We start from the raw sequence: 26,181 nt of genomic DNA, 5'->3' as shown, positions 1-26,181 counted from the left end.
CATATGTTATCAAATTGTCATTCTATACCGAACATTAAAACGATACCTTGTAGAGACTATCAGTTATGCTATCTTATATGCTATCTTACTCTAAAGAGTATTCAGTTGTGTTCTGTGAAGGCTTTGTTTTAGGCTTTATTAGGATGGGTCTATTTTAGCATATCCCTTTGTCCTGGGGTATAGTCCTTGATCACGAGATTTGATCCGTATGACCCTTTTATGGTTTCAGCGGAAGGATATTTATAAAGTCTCTCTAATCTGGTGCAATTTTAACTCTAAACTCTGCCCAGTACTAGGCAGCAGCTGAAATCTCTGCTTAGCTCTGTAGCTTCCCAGCTGTTGCTTTTTTCCTGAATTCCTTAAGGTTACACCCTGTATATGTGCATGTAGGTTAGAGAGAGCCACGGATCTGAGGGGTATTTGGATGCAGATTGGAGAGCTTCCTGCTTTATGGTTCCCTCCTTTATAGGATTTTAATCCTTAATTTCCAGCCACTTTGGCAACCTCAAACTCCAACCCCGTGTCCTCATCCTGTTAAGACTTTCTGTTTTAGTTCTAACCTCCCATTGTGTCTCATGAGCTGAGAAATGCCTTTAGGTGACAAGCTGGATACATGTGGAGCTCACCTAGTTTGCTTTCTTTCTTTCAGATTATGTTCACTGTAGTTTGTGCCTGTTTTTGATTATTCTCCTGGCCTTCAAAGAATGGTTTTAAATATTTTATTCAAAGTTAATAACTGTTATTGGCAGGAGAGTTAGTCAGATACAGGTTCTTCTATTATTCCAGGAACAAGCACTCACTCCTCATGTAAATTGTCATCACCCTTTTCTGGCTTAGTGCAGGTCAAACAGGCTATGCATTTGCCCACCTAGCCTGGAATATGAAAACTCTGACATTTTAGAGATGAAGGTGGGGCAGTGAGACACTACTGTTCTATCTGTCCATGAATATTGACTAGTTGTTTAATAATGTATATTTTTTAAAAATCTCCAGGCTGGGCACGGTGGCTTACGCCTATAATCCCAACACTTTGGGAGGCTGAGGTGGGCAGATTGCTTTGAGCTCACAAGTTCAAGATCAGACTGGACAACATGGTGAAAGCCCACCTCTACCAAAAAATACAAAAATCAGTAGGGCATGATGGCAGATGCCTGTAGTCCCAGCTACTCAGGAGGCTTAGGTGGGAGGATCCCTTGAGCCTGGGAGGTGAAGGTTGCAGTGAGCCAAGATGGTACCACTGCCCTCCAGCTTGGGCAATGGAGCCAGACCTTGTCTAAAAACAAACAAACAAACAAACAAACAACTCCTCTCCTGAGGCTACATTTGACCTTCAAACCACTTGCTGGGTCAAGGATGCTCAGGACTTCCTCGCCTATTCCCTTTGTTGTCATGATAGGAAGCAGATCCAGAGGTTGAACAACTGCCTCTGGCAGAGGCTGGCTAGGTGCTCATCAGAGCTGCTTTCTTCTCCTGGACACACAGCTTAACAGTACATGCCTTCGTACATGGATGGGGCTATATGACTAGTGTTCTTCCTCTTGTCTAGCAGGGGGATGATGCCAGAGTAATCTTCATTCTTCTCTCTTATCACGATAATTTTAAAGACACATATTGAAGATGGTGGAGCCACAATATGGAAGGAGTCAAGGTCTCTAAAAGACTGCATAAGTGGAACTTTCTTCCTGACCAATATTTGACTGGGATATGGACAAGAAAGTAATCTTTGATGATGTTAAGCTACTGATATATTTTTTATAGCAGTCGGTGCTATTTATGCTAATAAATTTGAATAGACAATATCCTAATTAGTGGTAAAAATATGACTAGAAACCCATCTCCCATTTCCTTTGATGGTTAAATATAATTCCATTCAAATATAACTTTCATAATTATTACATTAATACACTGGTTTACAAAATAGTTTATAACAGGAGCATGCTTATGAATGAATGAAAATAATGCCTTAATAAATCAAATGATAGTGACTTACCTAGAGACTGAATGCCTTTTTCTTGAAGAAAGCTGTGCAAAGCATTTGTATTAAGATTTAATATAAATCCCAGTTCTGGGGTAAGTTTCCAGAAGCCATCCTACAAAATTAAGAAAACAAATTTAAGTTATTGACATTTTATCACATAAGAAGTTACGTAGTGGGGCAGCAAGAGGGACAAAGGTTGAAAAACCTACGTTCACTACTCAGAGTGGGCAGCAAGATAATTAGAAGCCCAAACCTCAGCACCACACAGTATGGCCGTGTAATAAACCTGCACATGTATCCCTGCATCTAAAATAAAATTTTAACCAAGTAAATAATAAAAGAAGTTATGTGATAAATAAAATAAGTGTTCATTTATTTAATTTCAGTTAATTAAGGCATTTCTAAAATTTTTATTACTGTAAAATCAAGTTCTCCATATACTAGCGACATAGTATTGTTCGAAACTTTATAAATGTTATATGAACACTATGTATCTGATGGCATTTATAAAAAGTGTGGAAAGAGGCTCATGTGTAGAAGTTTTTAAAAATGGTACTTTTTTTCTTCTAGCAATGCTTTATTTCATGTTTTATGGATACATGATACTTGCACGTATTTTGGGGTACACATATTTTGATATATGCATAGAATGTGAAATAATCAGGTCAGGCTATTTAGGATCTCCATCACCTTGAACATTTATCACTTCTTTGTGTTGGCAACATTTCAAATATTTTCTTCTAGCTATTCGGATGTATACCATGTACTGTTAACTATAGTCATCCTATTGCATTAACAACTCCCATGAGCACTGAATCAGTATTTCCAAACTGTTAAATAGCAGTTTGGAAATGATTCCCTCTATAAAAAAAAACCACTTTGTTGAAATAAGATTGCCACACAAAATGTCACTGTATTTAATGTATACAACTTGATGTACAGGTAAGTGTACACCCCTGAAACCATCACTTCAATGCTATAAACTTAGTCACCACTTCCAGAACTTTTCTTCTTCCCCTTTTGTTTTGTTTTGTTTTGTTCCATTGCGTGGAAAGAGCACTTAACATAAGACAGGCCTCTTAGCAAATGTTTAAGTATACCATATCGGATTGTTAATCATAGGCCCTGTATTATATAGTAGATCTCCAGCATGATTCCTTTTGTTTACCATAACAACGTACCCTGATGTAGTCTGAAATATGACAATGACAGTTTTTTTCTAAGTATAAAATTGTTATATTATACATGTACTTTAAAAGTACCTTCCTTTAATCCCCGCCCCCATCCACCACATCATCTGCCTGCGCCATCCCATGCATAGGAGAGTGTGCTGAACCTGAGCTTGGGGATATTAACCTCAAAGAAGACAGAATCCAGGCCTTTGGGAAACTAACATACGGAGCAGAAAGCAGGGTGCAGCCGTAGGCAGGCACACAGGCTGAAGGATCTATGGCAATAATTTGACAAATGACAGCAGTGATAATATGTGCCAGCCTACAGAGAGTTGGTACCAGGTGCTGTTCTTTTATATGTTTAGCCACTTCCTGTGGAGCACTGTTGTCACCCCCACATTGCAGATGAGAACACAGACGCACAGAAAGGTTAAGCAATTTGTCTAAAGTCACACAGCTAACAAGCAACAGAGACAGGAGTGGCCATGGGATCCACACTCTTGCCCATCTGCAGTATGCTCCTGGCAGGCTTTCACGTGCACTGTCTCAAGGAGGGAAGCTGGCAGCCGTGATTATCCTGTTTAAACCTCAAACCCATTCTCTGAAGTAGACACTATCATTATCCCCACTGTATGGGTGAGGAAACTGAGGCTCACACAGGTTATCTGACTTGCCCCAAATCACAAAGTGGGCTGGGACTTATACTTAGTTTTATGTTATATCAAGGCTTTTCCATTTCACTAAATTACTTTACATCAAAACAAGTAATTGCAGATGGAAGACTGGGTCTTAGTCCCAGTGCAGGGGCCAAATTTACAGGGTGTTTATTAGCTTAACAAATGGAATGATAAGCTCTAACACAATATACATGTTGAGTAACATCCATACTCCCACGATCCCATGTGAAAAGATTTAGAGTATATGTACAAGTGCTTGTGCTCTAGTTCACAAGGGGAAATTTATATGGATTACAATCCATTAGTTCTAGAATCTAGGAAATTAAGATCTCACCCCATCATCTGTTCAGGGATGTTCATTTTCATGTGAGGAACAGTAACATTCACCAGCATGAGGCTCTGGTCTCATGTTGGTGAGGAAACACCAGCCAGCATCAAGCACACTGTTTTGTTCAGCTGTCTGTTTTGTTTTGTAGCAAGAGTTCACCCATGAAGGAAGCAGTATGATTTACACCCCAGTGCACAAGCCCCTTACTTCAGTACAGACTGACAAGAGACAGTTCCTTGACCAGCTGCTTTGAGTAGCACTGTTCTAAACTAGGAAGCCAGCAAACCACAGATCTAAGGAGAAATAAGACACATACCTCTGTCTGTAGGCCGAGGAGTTCTGTCCAAGGCACAGCATCCAGCCAGCGTTGTGTGCACACTATTTCATCCTCCTCTATTCCTTCCAGCAAGCACGGGGTACTGTCAACTGTTGTGTCACTAAGTATTTGTAAATAGCCACAACTTGTAGGTACTTCTGATAGCTCAACACTTTCAAAAGTTTGAGAGCTTTGAAAACGAAAGTCAAGCCATTGACTTCCTTCGAGACTGCCCACTGATTTATCTTGAACAGAGAGATCTGCTGAGGACAGGTGGTAACGAGCCTGAGGTACAACTACTGGCAGCCCGTCGGTGGTACTTAAAGAGGCTGGGGAAGGTTGCAAATGAAAAGGAGAGGAAACAGAGGGCTGATAAGACCCAAAACCTTTGATGGGATCAGGGTCCGTAGGAAGAGAGGAATGAAGCTGGGGAGAATCCAGCTCAGGGAAGGTGCCAGCAAGAGGCCTGGTCATAAGGCCCCCGAGAGGTTTCAGTGGAGCAGACTGTGTGGAGAGCAATGAGCTCCTTCTACAAGGAAGGCCACAGAAGGGTTGAAAAGGTGGGTTCTGAGGAGGCCCTATGGGACAAGACAGGGACTGCGGGATGCAGTCAGCACCACTGCGAGGCACAGGGCCATTTCTGAACTCAGATGCATCAAACTGTCTGGGTGGAGCAGCAAAACCCAAACTAGGTAACTGAGGAAATGAGGCGAGAGGCATGGAAGCAGGACTGTGAGAGCGGGCAGCCTGGAAAAATGAGGAACCACAGACTGGAGCAGAAAAACCAAAAAGGCTGGAAGGAGATGTTTCCAGTGAACTGACTTTCTTAAATAGTGGCTCAGTTGCTGCTGGTTTTAATGACGGTGTCCAACTTAAATCTAATAGCTTTTCCTCATCTCCATGTTCCACATTTGATGCGAAACCCTGTACTACAGCTAAACCATCCTTTTCAAAATCTTCAGAAACTTGTGACTTAGATAATTTCATTTTTCTTTTAGACGAACATTTTTTTCGTTTGCATGAAAATACTTCTTGCCACTCAGAGGATGCTAAAAGAGGCTGCCCAGAAGAAAGAATTATTAATGTAAGGGGAAAACACAAAATAAAAAGAACAATCAAGCAAACATTCTTCCTGGCACTTGACTTTCCACCCATCAGGCAATTGCTCATCCAGAATCAGGGCTCATCAATATGAACTGAGATGTTGAAAATAACACCAGTGCTGGGCACGGCGGCTCACACCTGTAATCCTAGCACTTTGGGAGGCTGAGGAGGAAGGATCACTTGAGGCTAGGAGTTTGAGACCAGCTTGGGTGACATGGTGAGATTCTATCTCTACAAAAAAGAAAAAATTAGCCAGGTATAGTGGCTTCCGCCTGCAGTCCCAGCCACTTGGGAGGCTGAGGCAGGAGTGCTTGAGCCTGGGAGGCTGAGGCAGCTACAAGTGCAGATTTGCACTACTGCTCTCCAGCCTGGGTGAGAGAGCAGTACTCTGTCTCAAAAAAAAAAAAAAAAAAAAAGGAAAGAAAATAACACCACTGAGACATTCAAAATCATTTCAGTACAAGGCTCTCTTTTCTAGTACAAAGCTGAGACCTGGAGAGAATATCAGCTATCAGTATATTGAAAGACCTTCTCTCTTAGTTCTTAGAATTGTGGAATTTTGAATACCCCTTGTTTTACACATGAGGAAAAGGAGGGGCACAGAAGTGACTTGCCTGAGGTTCACAATGAGCAGTGTCATCATGTGTGAGTTAGGCCTGAAATAAGAGAGTCATTTGAAGTAAATTATTCCATCATTTATGCTGTTTTATGGCAATATTAAGAAAATGAAAAAATGGAAAAACACTATCAAAAGCTTTGTTTTTATTTCTTTATTTTTTTGAGACAGGGTCTTGCTCTGTTGCCTGAGGCTGGAGTGCAATGGTACAATCACAACTCAGCCTCAAACTCCTGGGCTCAAGAGATCCTCTCACCTCAGCCTCCTCCGTAGCTGGGACTACGGGCATGTGCCACCATGCCCAGCTAATTTTTATTTTTATTTATTTTTATTTTTAATTTTTTTTTAAAGATGGGGTTTCCCATATTGGTCAGGCTGGTCTCGAACTCCTGACCTCAGGTGATCCGCCTGCCTCAGCCTCCCAAAGAGCTGGGATTACAGACGTGAGCCATCGCGCCTGGCTCCAGCTAATTTTTAAATTATTCTTTTGTAGAGATGCGGTCTCGCTATGTTGACAGACTGGTTTTGAACTCCTGGGCTCAAGTCATCCTCTCAGCTCGGCCTCTCAAAGTGCTAGGATTATAGGTACGAGACACTCTTTCCATCCAAAAGCTTTAAAGTAATTAAATGAACATATAATTATACCAGAATATGAACAATATCTATGTAAAGCCAATTTTGAGGGATGCTATATTACTATTATTGTCCCAATTTAAATGTAAAAAGTGTTCCTTCCAGAAGCTGCAATGTAAGTCAAATCCAGTTTTGCATGGATGACAAGTCCTTGATATCTTTGAGATAATTAGCCTGTAATTTTACCTGTGAATAATAACTATTTTAAAAAGGAGTAGTCCTTTCCCAGCTCAGTCAAATTTCAAGTAAACACCTGAATAATTAATATCATAGAAGATATGAAAAGACACACTTAAAAATAATATTTAAAAACAATGCTTATCTGGTTTAATTTATATATATATGTTTTTTATTGTTCTTTAGGTTCTGGGGTACATGTGAAGAACATGCAGGATTGTTGCATAGGTACATACATGACAATGTGGTTTGCTGCCTCCATCCCCAACATCTATATCTGGCCTTACTCCCTGTGTTATCCCTCCCCAACTCCCTACCCCCACTGTCCCTCTATCTGGTTAAATTTTTAAAAATTAGAGAAGCAAACTGAAAAAGGCCAATAGTGATGAACTAGACCTATCAGATATTAAAGTTTCTTATAAAATTACAGTAATTCTAGTAGATGAATCAATCAAACAGAGTAGATAAGTCCAGCAATAGCTCCTAAAACATGAGAATTACTAGATTAAAAAGGTGGCATTTCAAGTTAATAGGAGAAAAAGTAGTAGCCATCTGGAAAAGAATAAAGTTGGTTCCAGATCTCTTATCCTATGCCAAATTTCAATCAGGTGAAAAATTAAATGTAAACATAAAAACGTAAAACTATTTAAAGAAATAAAGGGAAAATACAAAAATTAGCCGGATGTGGTGGCACGCACCTGCAATCTCAGCTACTTGGAAGATGAGGCCAGAGAACCGCTCGAACCCAGGAGGCGGAGGTTGCAGTGGGCCGAGATCGTGCCACTACACTCTAGCTTGGGCAACAGTGAGACTCCGTCTCAAAAAAAAAAAAAAAAAAAAAAAGGAAGTCTCCCTCCAAACCCAAGCCCACTTGTCAGCTTTCTGACACATCTGTTTGGGAAACAGTGCCCATTTCAGACACCTTGGCTAATAATAACTACAGCTAATATTTGTTGAATGTCTGTCATGAGCTAGACATGCTCTAATGGTCTTAGGATGTTTCACAACCACCTAAGGCTGATTTTATTGCTCTCCCACTAGAACATTCATTAGGACTGGAGCACTGGGAAGGTCAAGTCCCGCAGAGCCGAGTGTGGGCTGGGGTTCAGACCTGAGCACTAGGCCACAGCACCTGGGATCTTAACCACTCTATTTTACTGACTTCCATTATCTACCTTTTGTGATCTTTGCCAACCTGACAGAGTTAAAAAAGAAAAAGGAATCTCACGGCAGTTTACATTTTAACTTCTTTTAGCAACAAGGTGGCACATCCTTCATATATTATTTCCTTATTTATGATCAAATGCTCACTCTGTCGCCCAGGCTGGACTGTAGTGGTGCCACTTTGGCTCACTGCAACCTCTGCCTCCTGGGTTCAAGCATCCTCCCACCTTAGCCTCCTGAGTAGCTGGGATTACAGGCACGCTCCATCACACCCAGTTAATTTTTGTATTTTTTGTAGGGACAGAGTTTCACCACGTTGCCCAGGCTGGTTTTGAACTTCTGGGCTCAAGCCGTCTGCTGTCTCGGCCTCCCAAAGTGCTGGGATTATAGGCGTGGGCCACTGCGCCTGGTCTAAAAAACTTTTTGTAGAGATAGGTCTCACTTTGTTGCCCAGGCTGGTCTCAAACTCCTGGGCTGAAGTGATTTTCCCACCTCAGCCTCCCAAAGTGCTGGGATTACAAGCATGAAGCACAGTGCCTGACCAGATTTTAAATTCTTAAATTTTGGAAATTTTAGTTTTTTAACCTAGAGACCTAAGAGTGTTGTCAGTGCTACTTTGTTCCTTTGCTCTTGAATTTGTCTTCCAATTTTCATTTAAGCCTCATCTTCCCTTTCCCTTTCCTTCTTTCCTCCCTTCTTCCCTCCTCCCTGCCTCTCTCTCTCTCTCTTTCTCCCCACCGCCAATCTAGGCTCACTGCAACCTCCACCTCCCAGGTTCAAGCAATTCTCCTGCCTCAGTCTCCTGAGGAGCTGGGATTGCAGGCATGCACCACCATACCTGGCTAATTTTGTATTTTTAGTAGAGATGGGGTTTCTCCATGTTGGTCAGGTTGGTTTCAAACTCCCGACCTCAGGTGATCCGCCCACCTCAGACTCCCATAGTGCTTCGATTACAGGTATGAGCCACCGCGCCTGGCTTAAGCCACCTTTTTCCATTTCTATTGAGTTTCTGGTTACAAGGGCCACAGTATAAAGCACTATAACTTTAGGAAATATTGGTGGTGAATTTAGATTATTAGATAGGACTTTTATTGATAATTTCATGACAAACCTATCATACTATCGAAATGACTTTAGCTTCCTGGATGACAATCTATTTGCCCATAACAGAAGCACAGCCACAGGTGTTCTCTCTTTGTACTACACAGCTCCATTCACACATTGTGAAGTTTCTGTAATGCAACATGATGCAATTCAACATTTTATAAATGTGTGAATATTTTCCCTCATTAGGGATACAACAATCTCTTTACATACAGGTAGTAAGAGAGCTATTTTAGCAAAGGGTTCCCCTTATCTTCATGAAAAAACAAAAGCACAATATCAACTTATTTGGTAATCAGCATTTACCTGATCCATGACAGCTTCTTGGGGTTCCCCCCGCCAGCTCATGTAGGGCAGGAAGTCTACGTCTTCTTTGGCAATAAGTTCAGAAACTTTTGGAATATCAGAAAAAGGCGACTCCTTCTCATCCTATATTGAATCACAAGTAGATTAAATCAAACAGATGTTATCCAATTAAATGATAGTTACACATTCTAAAGCCTGTGGGTGTTGGTTTGGGGTATGCTGGTGTGTGGGACTGGAGTGTGTGCCCTGGGCCACAAGTGTGAGGGGAGGCAGGAGGTGGAGTGGCTTTCCTCTTCATGGAGCGTTCGCTGCTGCTGGTCACTGTGCTGGGCATGTTACATGAATTTTCCCCTTAAACTTGTGAAGCGGAAGGGGCTCTTTTTCTATATTTTGAGGGTCTCGGATGAATAAAAGACAAGAAATGCCAAAACTGAACAAAGTTATAGTATATCTGAAAAATACACATTAGCTAATTATTAACGATAATTATAACATTAAAAATGATAACATACTCAACTCATTTAGAAAGATCACCGGAAGTCCTAACACTGAGGTCCCTCATGAATGGGAGGTTAGGGCCTGCTGGCCTGTCTGCAACTCATGATTCACAGGCCCAGGGCATGGGTGTCGTCATTAACCATCAGAGCAAAGGTGACTTTCTTAATGTGGAAATATAAATAAATAAAATAATTTAACCTTGAATTAACAATGATACATACCCTTTTCTCAACTGCCACAAAGCTTGTAAACTGTGTTATGAGAGAGTTTTCTTTACTGAGTTTAATGATCAGAGATTTCAAGGTGTGTTTCTTCATCTAGGAGAGAATAAAACATAAGTCATATTCTGTTTTATTTGTTTTTATTTAGCTACATCAGCAAGTCATTTTAAGATTTGTATTTCAGACTAAATATTGAATCGCAGGCCCCATCTAAATAGGTGACTCAATGTTCCCTTTAAAATGGGATCAACTGACTTAGTCATAGAAAATGTCACTTTCTATTATTCAGCTCCCAGTAGTTCACAGAGAGGTCTCACGTGCAGTGGACTTCCTCATTCTTTCACAGCCTGTGGCTCCCAATTTAAAACTGAGGAACTGGAAAGACAGAATGACTTGTTCAGGATAAAAGGGCCTTAAAACAGCACACAGAGGCTGCCAATCCATGGGCATCTGAGGAGAATAGGGAGACCACCAGGTGACTATTTGTCACCAGAACTGACTACGGGGGTCTCCAGGGCCTGCTGTCACGCTGGCACCTTCCTGTGGGGATGGCATTGAGGTCTAATGCTCATAGCTGTTGAAGATCTCATCCCTGAGAGACGAGCTGGGCAGTCCTGGTGGCCTGGCTGAGTGGCCCCTCTGCTGAAGCCCTGGTCCGCACAGCACGGGGGGAGTCAGGTGGGCTTTGGGAGGTTACTCAGCCTTTCCCACCCAGGCCTCTCGTTAGTAAGATGGGAATACTAACGCTACCACACGCAAGATCTGAGATGACGTCTACTACAGGCACTCAGCGAGTGTTCACTGAGCTCTCCTCAGGCTTCTTTCTGATGAGTCAAAAAAACACAGAACTTTCCTGAAACCACTGACATCCACTCTTTTGTTAATTCATTCAACAAACATTTACTGCACACCCCACATCCCAGGCACAGTGTCACAGATACAGTGATGAATGCCCTGACACCACAGTTTCCTTCTCCATGCAGCTGACCTCATTTTCCATTTCCACAGATAAATCAATATAAGAATGCTCAAGAATAATGTTTAATAGATTTTGCAATGAAAAGAACAAACCTCATGACTGGTTTCATTTTCGTGAAGAATGCCATCTTCATAATCTCTGATTAGAGCTCGGGCTGCCAGCTTGTGGATCATCTGTATTTAAGCAGCAAAGAAAAAAAAAGGATTCTCATGGCTTCTGATAAAAGACTTGCAAAGAACATCATTTTAAAAATTGAGGTATAATCTGTATATAGTAAAATACACTCATTTTAAGTGTACAGTTTGATGAGTCTTAATGGATATATACAATTATGTGACCACTGTTGAAGTGAAGACACAAAACATTCACTTTACCCTGAAAAGTTCCTGTGTACCCCTATGCAGTTTCCCCCAGCCTTGGCAGCTTCTTATCTATTTTCTGTCCCTAGAGTTTTGCTTTTTCTATAAAAGGCCATTTTGCTGATTCAATTTATTTAAAAAATTCAAAACTTTTTTTCTACCATAGGAAGAGCCACCTTGGTGCTGGGATGCCCATCCATGAACATGGTCTACACCCTGCAGGGTGAGGACTGCATGGTGGGCACTACCAGGTGCTTCCTCTCCAACAACTAAGAGATGGAACTTTCAGTAATTTCAACTTTTGTAATTTTGTCATTCATAAGGCTGCTTCTAACAGAGGAAGTATAACTTTCTGTGACTTATGGAAAACGGCCTCTTCCCAGGTGAAATATTTTTACCTTCTTTCCCTCTAGATCTGATTTTAAAAAATATACTTCTAATTTATTCTCCCTTATCATTACCCACAAAGATCTAATTTTTAAAGCAATACAGAGCTTAAGTTCTATATGTAAGTCACTGGCAACTAGTAAGTCAATGATATTGATTTAGTGCTGAAAAGTAAGCTATATGTTTTTGAGAAAAAAAGCAGCAATGTCTGGGAAATGATTTATCTGGCTATACTAATACTCCTCTCAATAAAAAAACCAACAACTACATAATAGCATATATAGGCTAGGAACTTTCTTCTTTTTTTTTTTTTGAGACGGAGTTTCGCTCTTGTTACCCAGGCTGGAGTGCAATGGCGCGATCTCGACTCACCTCAGCCTCCGCCTCCTGGGTTCAAGCAATTCTCCTGCCTCAGCCTCCCGAGTAGCTGGGACTACAGGCGTGCGCCACCATGCCCAGCTAATTTTTGTATTTTTTAGTAGAGACGGGGTTTCACCATGTTGACCAGGATGGTCTCGATCTCTTGACCTCGTGATCCACCCGTCTTGGCCTCCCAAAGTGCTGGGATTACAAGCGTGAGCCACCGCGCCCGGCCTTAGGCTAGGAACTTTCAAAGCTAAACTACAATGGATTCAGTATCAGTGCAAATATTGCAAACTTCTTGGTAATAATTTATGATATTGTGATATGCAGAAAGCGAAAATAGGCCACTCCAAAGGATATTTTTTGGCATATTTTAAGATGGCTATTCAGAGGAACAGCAGACGCAGGAAAAGGTCTGAAAAGCAGTCCTTTTGTGGGGAATATCTGCATCTGCAGAGGAATCCTATGCCAGCGAAATAAACAGCAGATGCAAACAGGCTTTCTCTGAGACCCCCTCATTGGCCTTATCCCAATCTAGGAAAGATGAACTCCCAGGAAGAAGAGACTAAAGTCTGATACTTCAAAGGGATGATAGAGAAACAGTTACCAGAGGTGCTTCTGTTCTCTCTTGTGCTGCTGCCTGCTAGACCTCCTCTGCATCACAAGTAAACCTTTGCTCACCATGCGTTTCCTCCCCTCGCCCTCCCACAACCTCTCCCCACCTCCCCACAGAAGCCCCAGGCCCCTACCCACTTCTCTACAGTATAAAACTTCACTCATCTGGCCCTTCTTTGACTCTCATGTGGCTCCTCCACATAAAACAAAATGTGCATGTCTTTTCCCCTGTTGTTGGGTTATTTTATAGAGCACAATTGTTGGATTATTTTATAGATCAAACATAAGTTTCAACTTCTCTAGGGACATAAGAAATATGTGTATTTGTTATTCCTAACAAGATCCTTCAACCACACTGGAGTTTATGTTAATGAGGTGACTTTTAGAAAGTCCCTAGGATGAGGACTGGTTGCTGGGGAACCAATCATATGATTAGAGGGCTGGAACCTTTAGCCCACACCCCAGCCTCCAGAGAGGGCAGAGTTAATCACCAATGGCCAATGATTTAATCAACCAGCCTTTGTAATGAAACCTGCATTAAAAACCCCATCTAAAGGAGTTCAGGCGGTTTCTGGGTTGGCATTCGGGTGCCAGGAAGGTGGTGCACCCCGACTCTATGTTAGACAGAAGCTCCTGTGCTTGGGATGATTCTGGACCACACCCTATGTACCTCTTCATCTGGCTGTTCATTCATATCCTTTATAATCTTTGGAATAGTCAGTAATACTAAATAAACTTTTCCTGAGTTTTGTGAGCTGTTGCAGCAAATTACTGAACCTGAAAAAGGGTTGTGGGAACGCTGACTTGGAGCTGATCAGAAGTGTGGATAACCTGGGGAACTGCTACTTGCTACTGATATCCAGAGTTGGGGCCAGTGTTGTGGAGCTGAGCCCTCACCCTGTGAGGTCTGTGCCAGCCCCAGGCAGCTAGTGTCAGAACTGAATTAAACTGCAGGACGTGCAACTGATGGCAGAGAACTGGCTGGGAAAAACACTTATCTAAGAACCAGAAATAGTGTGATTATGGAAAAACAGGAATTTTTTCTTTCATAATTCATTTGTTTTTAATAAAAAAATGGAAAAAAAACGCACATCCTCAATATATGATATGAACTACTCTTAGTTCAGTACTATTATAACAAGTACTTCTAAATAGTGTCGACAGACCAGTGGCATTTAACTTTTGTTGAGTTATGAACATCTTTGAGAACTTCTCTAGAAAAATCTCCATGCGTAAATACCATATTTAATTGCAGTTATTGCCACCCCCTCATGCCCATATAGACATGCCTAGACCCAACGACCCCAGATGGAGAAGTGCTGAGTTAGAAGCTGAAGGAAAGCATGCTCGTTTATACAGATATGCCAACTCTATATCGTGTAATGAAATTTCAACACAGGGAAACAAGGTACAGACAGCAGGGGCGTCTAGTCTTTTGGCTTCCCTGGGTCACAATGAAAGAAGAATTGTCTCAGGTGACAAAAAAATACACTAACACGATAGCTGATGAGCTAAAAAAAATTGCAGAAAAATCTCATAACATTTTAAGAAAGTTTACGAATTTGTGTTGGGCTGCACTCAAAGCTGCCCTGGGCCATGGGTTGGATAAACTTGAAATACAGCATTATATATGGAAATATAAAATAATAACTTTCAAACAATGGTCAGTAGTTTAGGTTTTGAATCTTACAGTTCCAGTTGTCTTCTGAAGCTCAGTAGTTGACACCATTGTACTAAATTCTTTCTCTTGAATTAATGCACACAGAGTTGCCTGAAATGGGAAAAAAATAAATTCTTCACTAGGCTTTCCACTCTGCAGTTTCTTGGTTTAACAGAAATTATTTTGGTGATTTTCTCTCACCTTTCAATAAAAATTAGAAGCCCCCCCAAAGCCCTGGCTAACCACCAGCTATGTTCCCAGAAGAAGAAAATCTGCTGGTGAGAAGGTGAGGGAAGAAAAGAGAAAAAAAAAATCAGCAAAATATATTGGTCTTCCCATAGAATAACAAACTCTGCACCTTCTTACCTGTGTGCAGTGAGGAATGAATCCATAGACAAGGAGTCGATCATTGCAAAACAAGGACGGCACCTGGGCTGGGGCCTGCAGGGCCTCGGGCGCATCTGGATTGAGCTGCTGCCATTTGACTGAGACAGCGTGGCAACTAGGAGAGCATAGCCTGGTCATTTGGTCTTCTATCTATTTATAAAAGAGGAGTTATTTCTCTTTCAATGCTCCATTCAGAAAATAGTTACTTCACATTTAAAATAAAGTATACATTCTATCCTTTGGGAATTTTATAACTCTTTGGTATTTTTTTCTCCTTCCTGCTACAAGGTACTTTTCCAAAAATATTTTCAACAGAATTTATTTATTTATTTATTTTATTTTGAGATGAAGTCTTGCTCTGTTGTGTAGGCTGGAGTGCAGTGGTGCAGTCTTGGCTCCAACTTCTGCCTCCCAGGTTCAACTGATTTTCCTGCCTCAGCCTCCCAAGTAGCGGGGACTACAGGCATGTGCCACCACATCTGGCTAATTTTTGTATTTTTAGTAGAGATGGGGTTTCACTGTGTTGCCCAGGCTGGTCTCAAACTCCTGACCTTAGGTGATCCACCTGCCTCAGCCTCCCAAAGTGCTGGGGTTACAGGTGTGAGCCACCACGCCCAGCCAGAATTTTAAATAATAGTATGATGACATCCTTTATACTTACAAAGCATCCTGAAATTATTCCATTAGCTAATTGCTAATATGCAACTTTGGCAGGAGTAGATTCCAGTACTTGAATAGACATTTCTCCAAAGAAGATACACAAAAGCCATGAAAAGTGTATGTGAAAAGATGCTTGATGTCACTAGTCATTAGGGAAGTGCAAATCAGAACCACAATGACCCCATTTCACACCCAGTGGGATGGCTGTTATTAAAAGACAGGTGGTGGCTGGGCAGAGTGGCTTATGCCTGTACTCCCAGCACTTTGGGAGGCCAAGGTAGGTGGATTGCTTGAGCTTGGGATTCAAAGCCAGCCTGGGCAACATGGCGAAACCCTGTCTCTACAAAAAATACAAAAAATTAGCCTGGTGTGGTGGTGTGGGCCTGTAGTCCTACCTACTTGGGGGGCTGAGGCAGGAGGATGGGTTGAGACCAGGATGTCAGGGCTGCAGTGAGCCAAGAATGTGTGGGTGACAAAGTGACACCCTGTCTTAAAAAAACAACAATCAACCAACAAACAAAAAACAACAAGAAAAAAACGTGGTGGCATAGGCCTGTAGTACCAGCTACTCTGGAGGCTGAGGTGGGAAGATCACTTGAGCTCAGGAAGTTGAGGGTGTGGTGAGCTATGATTGCACTACTGCACTCCTGCCTAGATGACTGCTGGACACCGTGTCTCCAAAACAAAACCGAAGAAAAGCTGATTGATTTCAGTCAATATGGAAAAAAAAGGAATGATGAGTGTTGATGAGGATGTGGAAAAACTGGAGTCCTGGTGCACTGGTGGTGGGAATGTAAAATGATACAGCTGCTATGGAAGACTGCATGGTGATTCCCCAAAAAACTAAACATAGAACCACCATAGGATCCAGCACTCCTGTGCTGTGCTTATATCCAGAATTGAAAGCAGACTCAAATAGACACTTGTATACCAATGCTCATAGCAGCATTATTCCCAAAAGCCAAAGGCGTTTTTAGAAACAACCTAAACGTCTACCAACAGATGAATGGATATGCAAAATGCAGTCTATCCATACAACGAAGTATTATCAGCTTTAAAAAGAAGGGAAATTCTGACACATGCTACAACATACATGGACGTTAAAAACATTATGCTAAGTGAAATAAGCCAGATGAAAGAGGACAATGTCTGATGACTTCACTTATATGAGATACTCAGAATAGGCAAAGTCATAGAAATGGAAAGTAGAGTCGTGGTTAGCAGGGGCTGGGCACAGGAGGGAATGCGGAGTTACAGTTTAACGGGTACATATTCTCCGTTTGGGATGGTGAAATAGTGAAGACGGTGATGGTGAATGTAGCTAATACCACTAAGTTGTACACTTAAAAATGGTTAAAATGCTAAATTTTATCATAGTAAAGAAAATTAATTTCAGCAAAACATATTTAGTAATTCACTTTAAAAAATGCAGTCCATGATTTTTCAGGCAGAAATCAACCTATGAGCTGGGAGAATGGCCTGATTAAGAACTCCCATGTTCCTGCTGGTGCAGTTCTGAGGCAGGGCTCACACTGGCGGTGGCTCTTGCCTCTTTTGGCTCCCTTCTCATTCAAGGAAACACAGATGTTCCTATTGCTTAGCCTTGGAAGGATGTGAGATTTCCACATGTAAATACGAAACCAGATGTTTAAAAAAACATACCTGTTTTCTCCAACTATGCTTGGATTTTGCATTAAAATATTCAAATACTCCGGCACCATACTGGGACAAAATCCTTAAGGTGTGATGATTTGCTGTAGAACTGATCACATTTCACATGTTTTAATTTTCAAGACATTGGAGAAATATTCTTGAAGTACATGTTAATAGCGTTGAGAAGGCTCACAACTCAGTGGGAGAGACATTACATGGAAGAATATACTCTCGTGTAGCTGAGGTTAAACAGAGAAGATGGTAACCGGAGGAAACATCTGAAAGTTTGGCTAATTTAAGCTCCCATATATCAGAGCACTGAGTTATCCTTCAAATAGAAAAGGGTTGAAATTCTTGACTTTCAATTTACTGAAGGAGGGAGTAGATGACTCTAAAAACAACCCTACAAGGCATCAGAATGCTGAGAAAGATATCAACTTAATTTTAATAAATAACAACATTACCTGAATCTGATCCCAAAGGCCTAATGCTGGGAAAGAGTGAATAAAGACTACCTCTTAAAATCTGATACACATCAACACAGCAAAAGGCATAAAGAAGCAATTCTCACTATAGCAAAGAGCATCTCTGACATTTAAATGACAAGTGCCCTATTACTTTTCTCTCTACAATAATTCTACAACTTTCGACTCCTTGCTTAGAGGTGTGCCTCCTGAAATACTAAAGAAAAGATCAATTACTTTTCAGAAAAAGAGCTTATGAAAGTAATTTCCAAGATGTTTTTCAACCTATTGATAAGGACTGGAATTGTCTCTATCCTCCATATTAATTGGTGATGATCATGACACTGACTAGAAGATCCTTAACATGGGTTATTCGTAGTTACAGCTTCCGTCTGTTAGCGAGGCAGGCTGGAATCTTCCTGTGCTCCTCTGTGTGGCTCTCATAGGACCAGGGCTCATGCCAGGGAGGAGACTGGATGATCTCTATCCTTGGGAAGCTCCCTTTACTAGAGTTTGTAATTGCAAACACATGCGTGGAAGCTGCGAAGCAGAAGCACTTAGAAAGATCCCCCAAACTCGACGGAAAAGCAGAACGGATCACAGCCCCTCCAGGCATGGGCGGTGCTAACCAGCACGGTCCCCTCTGGGAGCAGGCTCCTCCACTGCACACCCAGACTCCCCATCACATGCCTTACATTTTTCTAATTAAAAAAAAATTTTTTTTAAGATGGATCTTGCTCAGTCACTCAGGCTGGAGTACAATGGCCTGACCATGGCTCACTGCAGCCTTGACCTCCTGGGCTGAAGCAATCCTTCTGCTTTGGGCTCCCAGAGTGCCAGGACCACAGGCGTGAGTCACTGCACCTGACCTTATCACATTCCCTTGATTGCCTCCCTGGCACATAGGAAAATTCCACCTCCCAGCCCCAGAGTGGGGGCCTGATGTTCATCTCAGGATAGACCCTCACTGAGGAAGGCATGAATAGGTGCCAGTGCCTCGGCTCTGTGGTGTCTGAGCCCTGACCTGGGAGCAGGGGACAGGGAGGGGCTGCTGAGACCAGGAGACGGTGCACGGGCTGCCCTGAGTGCAGCTGCAAGTTCAGCAGGTGAAGTCCCATCAGGAACAACTCCTAGTGGAGCTGCTTAGGCTGGATATATTTCCTATTGGCCTGTGATGCTGGGCTAGGCCTTAGATTACAGAGAACAGAGCCACGAGCTGTGACTGTGGAGGACAGAAGAAAGCCCTTGAGGCAGGCAGGGCTAGCTTGGGTATAGCAGCTAGGGGTGGAGGGGGCCGCAGAGGGGCATCGGGGCCACAGAGGGGCATTGGGGGTGCTGGCTCCTGGAGCTCAGGGTGAGTCCAGGTCAAGGTTCAGGGGCAAGGACAGCACAGGGGCCCTCATTCTGTCCCACGAAGAAGCTGAGGGTCTGCTCCATACACTGCCTCAGAATAGAGATACCTGGTGACCACTTGCTCAGGTGGTGGCCACATGCAGGAGTCCAGGGGGCCACAGAGGCAGGCAGGATGGGCAAGTTCTGTGCCTATGCAGACACCAAGTGGCCCCTCTGTTTTCCACGCCACATACCTTAGTGCAATCCAAAAGAGCTAATTTCTACTGGGGAGGGGGCGATTCCAACAATCTATGGGTGTTAGCCTCCCATGGAAAGCTTCTATGCACACCACAGGGTTTGCAAATGCAAATGCTCATAATGACCAGAAGCGGGATGCCAAGGAGCAAAGCAGCCGGGTGGGGTCTGCCTGGAGGCCACGGGCCCCAGCATGAGTCCAGCACAGACAGTGAGGAGGTATGCCCAGGCTGCTCAGGACAAGCTGGAGATTTGGATTCTTATGCTATATAAAAACATCTAACATTGCTTTGGTGCTAATTGGGTCAGTTCTGTTCTGCGTGCCTTCTACACATGAACTCATTTAATCCTCAGCAACCCCAAGACGTAGGTACTGTCATTATAGTCTTGGTTTTATGAGAGGTTAAGAACTTGCCCAAGGTCACAGCTAATGAGTGGCCAAACCAGGTTCTGAGACTCAGGCAGTCTGGCTGGGAGCCCGGGGCCCCATCCCCCTGTGCTGTAAGGCTTCTGTATTCTAGTTTCAGCTTCCAAGCTTGCAAAAGTCCCGTGCAGGCCAACAAGAAGGCCTCCTCCCAGGCTGCCTTTTCCACCCGCGTCTGGACTGTGTGAGTAGCTCTCTGAGACTCACCCGATACCGCAGGCAAACAACCTGGTGTGGGGGCGGCTCCTCTTCACAAGCTGCAATGTCAGGCTCTCGTCCTGGAGGTGCCCATCAGACACTAGGAGGATGCTCCGGGACCCTCGAGCAGGGTACAGTAAGCTAAGATATCGGAGAGTTTTCCAGAAGTCTGTGTTCCCCATGGTAGGTGTGGCAGACTGGAGGAAATGAAGTGAAAGATTATGTTCTCCTTGTTGGATACAGTCACCATTTGCAGTCGCCATTGACACATCTAAGGACAGTGTAGAGATATAGTGACATGGAAAATATTTTATTTCCCTAATTATACATTTGTGAAACAACTAAACTTATGTCCTTTTAGTTTGTTACATGTCACGCAGTAACTGTAACATAACTGTAATATTATCACCTCATGCGTGGTCTCATCTGGTCAGTCTCAGCTTGCTCCGTTTTATTACTATTATTATTTTCTTTCTTTTTTTTGTTTTAAATTTGAGATGGAGTCTTGCTCTGTTGCCCAGGCTGGAGTGCAGTGGTGCAATCTTGGCTCACTGCAACGTCCACCTCCTGGGTTCAAGCGATTCTCCTGCCTCGGCTTCCCTAGTAGCTGGGATTACAGGTGTCCACCACCACAACTAGCTAATTTTTTGTATTTTTAGTAGGTATGGGGTTTCACCATGTTGGCCAGGCTGGTCTTGAACTCCTGACCTCAGGTGATCTACCCACCTTGGCCTCCCAAAGTGCTGGGATTATAGGCGTGAGCCACTGCACCTGGCATTTCCTTCTTTCTTAGCCTCAAGCCTTTTAGATGAAGCTAGCTGCATTTTAAGAGAAAAAAAACAAGGACAGAAGAGAACTTCTCAAAGCTGTTAATGCTAGTTGTATTAGGGTGGTGGGACATGGGTGATTTTTTTCTTTCTATTCTTCTTAATTTGCAATTCTTCCTTAATGAGTGTATATCATTTTAATTAATGAAATAAGAGCCCACCAACATATAAAAATGAAGCAATAAAGGTGATCTGATAGTGGCTTGAGGGGCCTAAGCCCTGGAGGTCCCCCCAAAGCATAGTAGGAATAGACCCAAGAGATACAGGAAGCCTCTTGCACTCACCATGATGAACTCTGTTGCCGCGGTATTGCTTGTGATATGCTTAGGATACGAAAATAACTCCTTGGAACCTGTGTAATAAGATCAGCCTGAGGTGCTGCCTCCACGCATTTACTTGCTTGACACTAACAAACAATAATGTTACTTCATACCACCACAGCTGTCATAAAGGATGTTATATATTTATGTGTGTACCTTCCTTTTTAGAAAACTGTTTGACAATTTTTTTTGAGACATTGTTGCCCAGGCTGGAGTGCAATGGCATGATCTCAGCTCACTGCAACCTCCACCTACTGGGTTCAAGCGATTCTCCTGCCTCAGTCTCCCGAGTAGCTGGCATTATAGGCATGAGCCGCCATGCCTGGCTAATTTTGTATTTTTAGTAGAGACGGGGTTTCTCCATGTTGGTCAAGCTGGTCTCGAAATCCTGACCTCAGGTGATCTGCTTGCCTTGGCCTCCCAAAGTGCTGGGATTACAGGTTCACGTGAGCCACCACACCCAGCCTGATAATTTTAACATACAAAAATTTCACCCCAGTCTGGGCATGGTGGCTCACGCCTGTAATTCCAGCACTTTGGGAGGCTGACGTACGAGGATCACCTAAGGTCAGGAGTTTGAGACCAGCCTGGTCAACATGGTGAAACCCCATCTCTGCTAGAAATATAAAAATTAGCCAGGAGTGGTGGCAGGCACCTGTAATCTCAGCTACTGAGGAGGCAGAGGTTACAGTGAGCTGATGTGCTACTGCACTCCAGCCTGGGCAACAAAGTGAGACTCTGTCTCCCAAAAAAATAAAAAAATTTTCACCACACTATTCTTCTAAATAATACATTGTAGCGCATCCACACTGTGGTGCTTTGCTATGCAGAATGTTGAGTCGAATTCCATGTGTACATGCAGATCGCCTGTGCAAAGAAAGGTGCAGGGCATTGTGATGGCCTGGGCAGCTCGGCCCCTGGAAGGCCACAGTGTCTGCTCAAGCCCTTTGTACTCCCCATGAGTATCCAACCTCTGCCCCAGCAGCAGCGGACCTTAGCTCTGGGAAAAGCGGCTGGGCCTTCGGCTGGATGGCACAGAGGATGAGAATCAGTAAGACAGGACTGTCCCCTCACTCCACTCTATGCACCCCTCTTTTCTGAGGTGCTGCCTCTGGTGGCTGAGATGTCCCTGGACCCCACCTGGAGGGTGGCACTACCTCCCTTCTAGCAGTGCTGGCCAGATGCTTCCTGAGACCATTCCTTATAGATTTCCTATGACTGTGCTGATGGCAAATGTTTTGTCTTTAGACTTGGAGCCTCCTACTCAACAGACCAAGGGTTTTGCATTTGGTTCAGTTGCTAATGACAATAGTAGCATTTATATCTCACCTTACTGTGAAACAGGCACAGTTTAAAAATCCTTTACATACATTAGCTCAGGCCTCCTCACAGCAGTACTGTGAGTTAGGGACAATTATCCTCAGATGGCAGAGGAGGAAACAGAGGCACTAGAAGTTCAAGCAGCACACCCAAGGTGACACGCCGAGCCTGCGAGTGATACAGCTGGGATCTGGACCTCAGGGTCCAGCTCCAGAGCTTCTGTTCCTCAGCTTTATACTGGGCTGCCCCACATTGCGCAGGCGGGGCCGGGTACCCACAGTCTTCAGTTCTACAGAGCGTGATTCACACGTGGGGGAAGCACCTGCAGGTCCAGGGCCGAAGCGCACTCACCTGTGCCGAACTGGATAATGTTTACTTTTTGCTTCTCACCCACCAAGGACAGGGCATGCAAGGCGATCTGCTTGGCTTGCAAGAATGTCACACCCTCCATAGAACTGGAACAGTCCAGACAAATAATCACTTCACTCTCATCGGCCAGGTCAGGGACGTCGACACTGAGATCGGGTTGAAAGACAAGCATGCAGGCCTAAAAGGAGAAAGAAGGTGTGGCCGGGAGCATCGCGTCACTTCAACTGGAAAAGGTCGACTTAGACAACTCCAAAACTTTCTAGTGAGGTAAACTAATGCTATAAAAACAAAAAGAATAAGATTTAATTTACAACAAGATAGCCTACTAGGAGTTCCAGTCAAAAGCAGAATGTTAGAGCCGGGAGTTTCCAATGGAGAAGACATAAACTCCTGAGAGGTCAAGAATTAATATCTAAAAAATCATATAGCATCAACATTAGAAAACAAATATATATGTATCTCACACACACTGTTCTAAGAGGAATATACATGCCACTGTGATTACTGAAATATATGCACATACCTTTTGTTCCACTAATTAACCAATACTTAAAATAACTACTATCATGTAAGTTTCTTTTTTTTTTTTGGGGACAGGGTCTCTCTTTGTTGTGCAGTGGCACGATCACAGCTCACTTTAATCTCAACCTCCTGGACTCAAGTGATCATCCTGTTTCAGACTCCTAAGAAGCTGGGAGCACAGGTGCATGTGACCACACCTGGCTAATTTTATTTCTAAATTTTTTGTAGAGACGAGGTCTCACTATGTTTCCCAGGCTGGTTTCAAACTCCTGGACTCAAGCAGTCCACCTGCCTTGGCCTCCCAAAGTGCTGGGATTACAGGTGTGAGCCGCTGCACCCAGCTGTAAGCTTCCACTTTTATTTTAACTTAAGAAGAGACTCTTTGTCACAGTCACACAAAATGGTCTTATCACCAACCATAAATAATTGTTCACATTTTTCCAGAATCAGTATTTTAAAAGTATAAAAAGCATACAGAATATCAATGTAATGTCTGACGGCACACGTTCTTTGTGGTGGAGCTTAAGGTAAAAATGCCCATCTGTACAGGCAAGTCATCCACATAAGGGTTTTGGTTGAAACGTCAGAAGTTTGGCACGCTTGATATCATAAGTACTTTTAGTTGCAGAATCTTGGGGTACGAGAGCTCATTGTGTAATGCCAGTTTTTCAGGACAATTAATAATTTCCAAGTTTAACCAACTTATTCTGAAATGTTTTTCCAATAGTGTCTCCTATTTCTAAGTAAGAAGGCGTATACCTCGCTTTCCTTTTCTGGATGTTTTTCAACCCACATTCTTGGGAGATAGGCGTCAGACAAACCGATGTGGAGAGAAAATCCACTGCTGTCTAAGGAGCTGCCTTCCATGGTGCTAATGACAGCTTTGCAGTCTGTGCGCTGTAAAACAAACACCACGACAACGAGGTGAGAAATGGAGAAACACCGTATTAGCAGTCTGCACTTGCCTATCATGGAGCAAACCCTTGCCAAGCTTACGTAACTCTATTAAGAGTCAACAAAGTAGTGATAAATCCCAAAATAATGAAATGTAGGCCGGGTGCAGTGGCTCAAATTTATAATCCCAGCACTTTGGGAGGCCAAGGTGGGTGGATCACCTGAGGTCAGAAGTTCGAGACCAGCCTGGCCAACATGGTGAAACCCCATGTCTACTAAAAATACAAAAAATTATCCAGGCATCATGGTGGGCACCTGTAATCCCAGCTACTCAGGAGGCTGAGGCAGGAGAATCACTTGAACCCAGGAGAAGGAGGTTGCCATGAGCCGAGAGCATGCCCCTGCACTCCAGTCTGGGTAACAAGAGCAGAACTCAGTCTCAAAAAAATAAAACAAAAAAACCCCCCAAAAAACCCTAAATAATGAAATGTAGGTTTTAGAAGACCATAAGCATATTAGACACCCTTCTGTGATCCTAAGGTTGATTCACACAGTCAAATTTAGGTTAAGTGTGGAACAGTCTTAAACCCTGGATCCAAAGATTATAGATCTGTCCATTCAGTTAGACTTATCTGGGTATAGCAGACAGCACATCAGATAACTAAAACCTAGAAGAATAAAATAGAAAATTCAACAGAAATCTTAGAATTATACCTTAGTTGTATATAGTTTCACGAATATAAAAAAGCTGCTGAAAATCTAAACGATAAGCTTTACAACAACAAGGGCAAAGGCAATGTGCTAGATTGTAACATGACCACAAAGTCTCTCCACGCCTGTCTGCGTGCCCCTTTGCAATGTGACTTTTGAAGTTCCTCCTGCCTTGAGGCAGTAGCTGTATTTCCACCCTTGAATCTGGAGTTGGCCATAGGTCGTGAAAAGTGTCCATGCAACGGGGCTGGCGCTCTCTTGTTGCTATTGAGGACTCCTCCCCCATTATAAGAATCCACCCCAGCCAAGCTCTGCAGGGGAGATGCAGCCCCTGCCCTGCTGAAACGAGGCCGGCAGCCAGCGGTGGGTGAGGCTGTCCTCGGTCGTCCTGGCCCAGCCCAGCCCAGAACTGCCCAGCCGATCCACAAAACTGTGAGAATAATAAACACTTGTTGTTTTAAACCACAAAGTTTTGGGACTGTTTGCGTATATGGTAAAAGCTAACTGATGCAGAGGACCCTTTGAAGAGGGCAGATTAGAAACATAGACTTATCCCCACTCCCCTGCAAAATGCCCAAGCCTCCCTACAATGAAAGGAAGGCAACCGATAAAAAGGGTGTGGACCCACACAGACCCTGAGAACAGGAACAAAGACAACACCAGATACGAGATGCCAACAAATGGGAGGGGAATGGAAAGTGGATGGAGGCATGGGACGCAGCTCAGGCAGAGTGGCGGAGGCTCTTATGGAGACCCGTGGGCTGGTCAGCCCCGCCTCGTCCTGGGAAGTAAGGCCACCGGGTCCTAGTGAACAGATGTGAACGAAGCTGTCAGGCCCTGGCCCCTCCCCAACCCAAGTGACCAAGCAGCTGGCACCACTGACACCCTATTCTCTCACTAAGGGAATATGGAGGTTCATTATTTGGAGAAATTCAGCCAAATAGAATCAGGCCAGGGAAGGCTAGGCACGCGGGGCACCGGAGCGCAGTCTGCTTCCTTCAGGGTCGCGAGGTCAGCATCCCAAAACGTGGGCCCCTCAGTCACCTGACCCGGTCACACTCCGTAAACACCCTAGAGCTTCCAGTTGACTTTCGTGTGTTTCAGTCTTAATGATGGATCCAGAGACAGTTACCCAGACATTTGAGGAAACATGGAGGCCAAAAAACAACAAAAAGCCAGAAGGGGAAA

General features: G+C 43.4%; 1 protein-coding gene across 2 annotated transcripts in view; it reads right to left on the bottom strand.

Annotated features, from left to right (window-relative positions):
* Positions 1-26,181, bottom strand: part of PARP4 (poly(ADP-ribose) polymerase family member 4) — a 94,829-nt gene that overhangs the window by 8,654 nt on the left and 59,994 nt on the right. For both annotated transcript variants that reach the window (XM_032271184.1, XM_032271185.1), the window contains 12 exons: positions 24,148-24,285; positions 22,849-23,044; positions 21,142-21,209; positions 20,040-20,227; positions 17,367-17,466; positions 15,024-15,194; positions 14,688-14,768; positions 11,366-11,446; positions 10,295-10,390; positions 9,576-9,698; positions 4,472-5,530; positions 1,991-2,090 (listed from right to left, as the gene is read on the bottom strand). In XM_032271184.1, coding sequence (XP_032127075.1) covers positions 1,991-2,090; positions 4,472-5,530; positions 9,576-9,698; positions 10,295-10,390; positions 11,366-11,446; positions 14,688-14,768; positions 15,024-15,194; positions 17,367-17,466; positions 20,040-20,227; positions 21,142-21,209; positions 22,849-23,044; positions 24,148-24,285 — 2,401 coding nt within the window. The remainder of the gene's footprint in view (positions 1-1,990; positions 2,091-4,471; positions 5,531-9,575; positions 9,699-10,294; positions 10,391-11,365; positions 11,447-14,687; positions 14,769-15,023; positions 15,195-17,366; positions 17,467-20,039; positions 20,228-21,141; positions 21,210-22,848; positions 23,045-24,147; positions 24,286-26,181) is intronic.

This window comes from Sapajus apella, unplaced genomic scaffold (assembly GCF_009761245.1).
Source record: "Sapajus apella isolate SASKATOON/1434 unplaced genomic scaffold, GSC_monkey_1.0 scaffold225, whole genome shotgun sequence".
NCBI lineage: Eukaryota > Metazoa > Chordata > Mammalia > Primates > Cebidae > Sapajus > Sapajus apella.
This window is presented reverse-complemented; position numbering and strand designations above follow the sequence as displayed.